This window comes from Pieris brassicae, chromosome 2 (genome assembly GCF_905147105.1).
Source record: "Pieris brassicae chromosome 2, ilPieBrab1.1, whole genome shotgun sequence".
Taxonomy (NCBI): domain Eukaryota; kingdom Metazoa; phylum Arthropoda; class Insecta; order Lepidoptera; family Pieridae; genus Pieris; species Pieris brassicae.
The window spans coordinates 4181349-4187794 of NC_059666.1; the positions used below are offsets into that span (position 1 = coordinate 4181349).

The 6446-nt window shown below is 29.6% G+C and overlaps 1 protein-coding gene across 1 annotated transcript; it reads left to right on the top strand.

Annotated features, from left to right (window-relative positions):
- Window positions 1-2510: 2510 nt before the first annotated feature.
- LOC123720208 lies at window positions 2511-6218 on the top strand. Its single transcript, XM_045676745.1, has 3 exons — window positions 2511-2796; window positions 3775-3887; window positions 6036-6218. The coding sequence occupies exons 1-3, from the start codon at window positions 2511-2513 to the stop codon at window positions 6216-6218; spliced, it is 582 nt and encodes a 193-aa protein (XP_045532701.1).
- Window positions 6219-6446: the final 228 nt, after the last annotated feature.

Genomic DNA, 6446 nt, shown 5'->3' on the forward strand with positions numbered 1-6446 from the left:
CTCTCTGACGATCGATGGAAAATAAGGGTGACCCGGTTGCAACTATTGGGAAAGGAAACAGAGGAAGATCGCTCACGAGATGGGAGGACGACATTGCTAAAACGGCTTGAGCTGGATGCAACTCACCCAAAACCGAGATACCTGGAGATCATTGGAGAAGGCTTTCACCTGCGAAAGGTTCTTGCAAAATAATTGGGAGATAGATATAAAGAATAGGAAAAAAAATAGTTAAATGTACTTAAAAGTATAAATGTACTCGTAATAAATAATATAAAGTTTACTTTGTTCTAGTGCAATTAATAAATTTTTATTTAATTTTTTATTAAAAAAAATACATATTAAAAGTATTTTAATACATATTTTTTTAAAATTGGAACAAAATTATTTTTGAATTTCGATTTTGTTTTTCAGACTAAATAAATAATAAGCTACAAATAGCTAAAGTTATAAGTGATTTTAATAAATAACAATAAAATTCGCTTTAGTGATAATATTGCAAAATCAAAAACGTTTGCCACAATATTACAATCAAAATTACACAGCTCGTTGTAACAATATGTAACAAACTGTTCTACAGATTTATTGTACAAAAAACAAATAATAGACAGAGACCGACGTACTCTTTAACATAGGTTAGAAAAGGATAGATAGCCAGCCGATAGTGAAAGTAGAAAGCATGACAATAAATTTTATTTATCTTATTTCATTGTGTTTTTACACGAACGTATTTAGAAGAATTTATTGTATACTAAAGTATTTATCATTTACAAATGTTGATTTCTAACACAAAATCGTTTTATGAACCACATATCTAAAGTTATACACACTTGAAGTCTTTCATTAACGATTGGTTACATAATTTGGTAAAGATTTTGATAACTTCAGCAGGGTACTTACAATTTCCTGATACTTATACTTTAAAAATAGTGAGTCTTTTTAATCGCCAAGTCTCTTGTTAGTGCTTTTTGTCCGCTCTTTCCCTGTGTAGTAAATGTAAATTTAGAGCTCTATTTAAATTCATAAGTATGGTATTGTTTCAATAGGAATAAAAAAAATGATTGAATGAAATTAAATTCTAACATAATCTTTGCATTTAATTTGGTATGCCTTTCTGGAGAATTCAATTTTCTAGTTTCTAAAATCTTTGTGATACTTATTATTCTCCAACATTATTCTTCCGTTTAAAGGTATATTCCGTAGGTAGTTCATTATCTAATGTGTGATCTTGAATTACCTCCACAATTAAAAATATAACCAACTATTGGATATATATTGCAATATTTTGCTCCGACTTTTACTCTAGGAGTAAATTATATTAAAATACCTTAATATTATAAATATTGAGAACTACGCAGTTTAATAGTGTATTCTTTCTTTTATATTGGCTCTTATAATTTAGATGGAACGAAACTCTAATGCCATTTCAATTTCAATCGGAAACTCAATTTGGTTCGAATTGCATTCTAGCCTAAGCTATCGTATGTTGATATACTGTGTACCGAATATATTCATTAACAACGCTTTAATAGACATTTATTAGTTTGTACGACTTTTTGTGATTTATTATAAAATTTATATCATTATTACGAGCTACCCAAGAAGGTTTGAATTCTGTGTGTGACACGAGGTCTGATACATGGCGGGACACGTTGTTCCTTCACAGTACGAGACAAGTCAAAATCGGGGATATAGAAAAATATGTTGGTAACTGAGGTTCGAACGCCCAATTTAAGAATATTTATTTGGTTTACGCGAACACTACATATTTAAAACTAACGGATATATATATTACAACATATACATAACTAGACGTTTGTCTTCTAGGTGCTTTTAAAAATTCTACCAAATTTTACAGAACATAATGTTGGTTACATATCGTTAAGATTATCCTGTTAAAAAAGTATCTTTAAATTGTGTTAAATTTCTTTTGAAAGTGATATTGCCTTCCGTGTTAAAATAGAAAAAAAAATGCGACCCTTCGCTCGAGGTATCAAAACAACTTAAAACCTCTCAACGTTGACGGCAAAAAAATTGTACGAAGATTTAAAATTTATAGAACCGAAAGCGAAATTTCTTTGCTATATGAAAATTGAACATAAATAACAATAATTGAAACTGTAGAAAACTTAATTTTCATAGATAGTTGATAGGTTAACGGAGCTATAACTTAAAACAACAAAACTATATAGCCTTGCCTTTAATACATAGATACATATTCCATCGTCTAAATAGTTTATTACTGTATCAAATAGCTAATAACAATAGCTGTGATTACTGTTAAAGATGGCATTATCCATGATAATTTATATTAACGTTAGTAGACTTTCCACTGTTAACAGTCATTAAATATGTTTCATTCACAATCTAAATAATAACAAAGTCGCAGAGTGTAAAATGACAGTCGAAGCCTTCTTACTTTTTCTCGCGTTGTTGTCGTTTTTTCGAAAGCCACTATAAAAGACATTATATCAAACCTTTCTCACTTATTTCTCGAACCAGTGCTTTGAAAAATGTTCCGGAAAATTGTGATGCTCGCCCTTTGTTCGGGTACATACGCGTTACTCGACAGTGATATTGATTTAGCAGATGGGGTGAAATTAGTAAATGTGCCTATATCTAATAGCTTGGAGGAATCTGGACGATCGCTCGGCGATACTATGTTGTTTAGAATGGCGAAGTTTCTACAAGGACATGAGCTACACGTTAAATTGCCCAATCTGATCGAAAAGGATAAGCTGAGTCGAGTTTTCCAGGAATCACTGAAAGTTGTTGACGAGTCGTATAAGGAAAGCAATGGTAAGGATAACTAAAATATTATTTTAAATATATACATAATATTAAGTTTCTCATGTAAATAAAATATAATTTTGTTATGAGAAATTAAGTGCTTTAAACATTATTTTAAATAACTTAAAATATCTGAATACATATAAATTTTTAGGTTTCAAAAGTACAGTTTTTATAAACAGAACTCGTTTCATTATGTCTTCTATAGTGTTAAGATGTAAAGTTTTAACTTCCAATTATTACATTGAAAATACTACATTATCTTGTTGCTTTAGACAGTAGATAATACATAATGCAACGATACAAAGTTGTCACTAAGCCGCTTAAAATACAATATCCAGAACGGAATTACAATAAAAACTAGGTTTTACAGTAGTTTTTATCGAATATTGAATCATTGCGTGAGTGAAATGTCACGCTTTTCTTAGTCGAAAGTGAGTCTAAAATTAAATACAGTTATTATATACAGCACATATATTATTTAGCGTAATTATGATTGGCTAGATAAACGACGGAAGGGTTCAATGGCTTTTTAATAAGAAAAAGTTGTAACCAATAATATTTAATAATAATATACCGAGTAAAGAAATTAAAATAAATTTTACATTTCTATTAGTTGATAACAACATAATATGTTCTAAATATTTTAGAAAACATATACTAAATGTATAATAATACAATATATTCGTTTTAAACGTGAATTTATCACACTATTTTTAACTCAATGTTTTATAAGCTTTACAGCCGTCGTGGTCAACGAGACAGGAAAATTGTATTTAAATTGCATAAGCCTTGTTTTTATATAACTTTTTTTTCTGATACTTACTTCAATAATTTAATTTACTTATAAAGGAGTAGATAAATTCTCGATTTTGAAAATCTTACGAAAATTTAAACACTGCATAGTTCCATTATTGAAAACTTAAAGTAAACAACGACCTTAACTACATATGGACACGAAAAACTGATATGATATTTTACGAACAGGTACAGGGCGCGGTAAGGGCGATGGCGGAGGTTCAATGGCCTTATTAGGGCTCATGTTCGCGAAAACCCTGGGGGCAGCTGGAATCGGAGGCTTGGGATTGCTCACTATGAAGGTAAGGATGGTTGCTTAGTACGGTTTTTCCGGCTTATACAGTATATACTACGATTATATATCTCTTTCTTCCCGAATAAACAAATTTGTAACGAAAGTACTTAATGCTGATAATAATTAACTACTTACGTACGTTCGTATAAGTATATATTGTTAGTTGTTAGTAATATCAATAACGTTATAATATTTATTATTCACGTGCTTTCCTAGCTCAACGAATAAGTATCGTAATACAGCGAAGAAATGCTGCTAGCGTTAAAAGTTCACTGCCACAGGTACAAAACTTTTTAAATTTGTTGTAATTTTCTATTTATTCATTTTTAATTATTAATATTTATAACGTTATTGAGTTTTACAATGAGTGATGGTCCTGATTTTAGTTCCGTTATTGCAAATTGTTCCGCTAAAAGGTCAAAATTCCTCAATTATAACTATGACAGACTATTAATAATAAAATATATGTTAAATATAATTGTTATAATTTGTCCTTGAACTTGTAACCCTTACATATTCTCTCAGATATACTTGAGATAGCAAGAGATGATGGAGTCTCATTTCACAAGTCAATCAGTTTACGAGTATCCTTTTATCTAAATAAATTAAATGAACTTTTAAAGATGCGGTCATATAACCAAGCGATTTTAGTCGAGACTACAAAACATACCAATTTTTTTTTAATTTGCGTCTTTAATGATTTATTTTATCTAATCATAACGGATTAAAAATACTCGAATTGTTCCAGCCGTTTTCAAGTTTTGGGCTTGGCAACATATTTTGTCATTCATTTTTATTTATATAGGGCAAAAAATACCTTATTACCGTATAATTGGATCTATGGTGGATCTATTAGTAGGTAACTAATCAAAAGTTTATAAATTATGTATTTAATAAATAATAATTACATTCGTGAAATAGCGAAAATTTTTTATTTTATTTTATTAGGCGTAGGCGTAGGCTTTGAACCAATTAGTGTGAAGCACCCCTAATCTATGCTGTTAGTTAAAATATATAAGCGAATAAAGATCAAACGAGTACCCCAAGGCAGTTTCTAGATCTTTAACGATTTATTTATTGATTCAATTGAAATACAATTTGTCAATGGGAATACAATAAAATGTAATGACTGAAATTGCGAAACTACGTACTAAGAAACTTTGTTATGGTAGGAAGGCATTCATTTATCGATGATAAGGCTAACCTTAAGTATCATCAAAGGTAGTTAGTCGCAATAAGAACCTATTGTGAAGGAATTGCATTTTTATATCAAAAACTTTATTAAAAAAAATCTGTAGCAATATAGCACTTGTTCTAACTGATACCTTATATGTAGTTTTATTGTCGCAAGGAGCATTGGCTCCAAGCAATATTTGTTTCAAATGAAGTGCCATCACTGTAATTGTATTAGGAGTTGTATTAGATCGAATAGAATTCAATCATTTCATTAACCATAAATACATTAGAAACCCCATCTGATACTGAATACTGATTTTTACTTTATTTTAAGTGAATTTCTCAGTGGGTAATAAATAAGTGAATCATTGTTGTATGACCTTTACTGTAATATTTTTCTAAAGAATTATAAACCTTGCCTATTTATATTGTACTTGTAACAACGCACAACTTGTCTAGTAGTTTTTTAACATCTTGAATCATTTAATCATGCCACATACGTATAATTTGTATCAATTTTCTTAACCTAAAAAGTAATAATAAAAACAATCAAAAAGAAAATAAAAACAAATTTAAAAAGTTTGGTCCCTGTGGCAGTGTACCTTTAGCGCTGGCAGCATTTCCTCGCTGTATTGCGAAACTTATTTAAAATTAGATTTACTAAAGCGTCATTACGAAAATGATATTGGAAATAAGTAGAATATGAACTTAAAACACTGCCTTCATTTATGATGACAATGTTATGTATGTACAAAAATTTCTGAAATGAATACTATTAGGGATATAGGGCAAGATATTTGGATACAGTATAAAAGTATAATTCTAATTATAGTGTATAATTCTCAGTTCAATCATGTATTAACTCGAAGTGGTAATTCCATACCCACCTCTCAATTAATAATGTAAAAAAGGCATACAGTTAGAGATCTTTCAAAGTGTTAATAAATATATACCTAAACATCTTAACTTTGACTTCTAGGCATTAGCGGTGTCAGCCCTCGCTTTAATGCTGTCAGCGATTGTTGGTGTCAAGAAGCTGACCTCTCATGATGAGCACGACGATCACCAGGTGATATACGCTGGTCACCATGGTCATCATAGACGGAGACGAGAAATAATCACGCCTCTGCCATACCAGGGATGGACTGAGTACCAGAATTAATAGTTGTTAGAGTTTATTTATTTGTAAATAAATTATTTATTTTACACAGTTTTTCATTTCAATAACTTAAATAATGTGTAATAGTATTTTTTATGAAATCATGTAAGAAATGGAGTAATTAACGTCATCAATAATCATAACTATCAAACATACAGTTTTTTTACAATTGTTTTAACCTACACAGTAATAATAAAAATAATTAAAACTCTTTATAAACTCTTTATAAAA

What these genes read in the sequence shown, in the direction of transcription:
- LOC123720208 (XM_045676745.1), top strand. Translation starts at nt 2,511, where the DNA reads ATGTTCCGGAAAATTGTGATGCTCGCCCTTTGTTCGGGTACATACGCG. An exon ending in GTCGTATAAGGAAAGCAATG is followed by an intron (nt 2,797 to 3,774) that starts GTAAGGATAACT and finishes TTTTACGAACAG; the next exon opens with GTACAGGGCGCGGTAAGGGC. An exon ending in TGGGATTGCTCACTATGAAG is followed by an intron (nt 3,888 to 6,035) that starts GTAAGGATGGTT and finishes TTTGACTTCTAG; the next exon opens with GCATTAGCGGTGTCAGCCCT.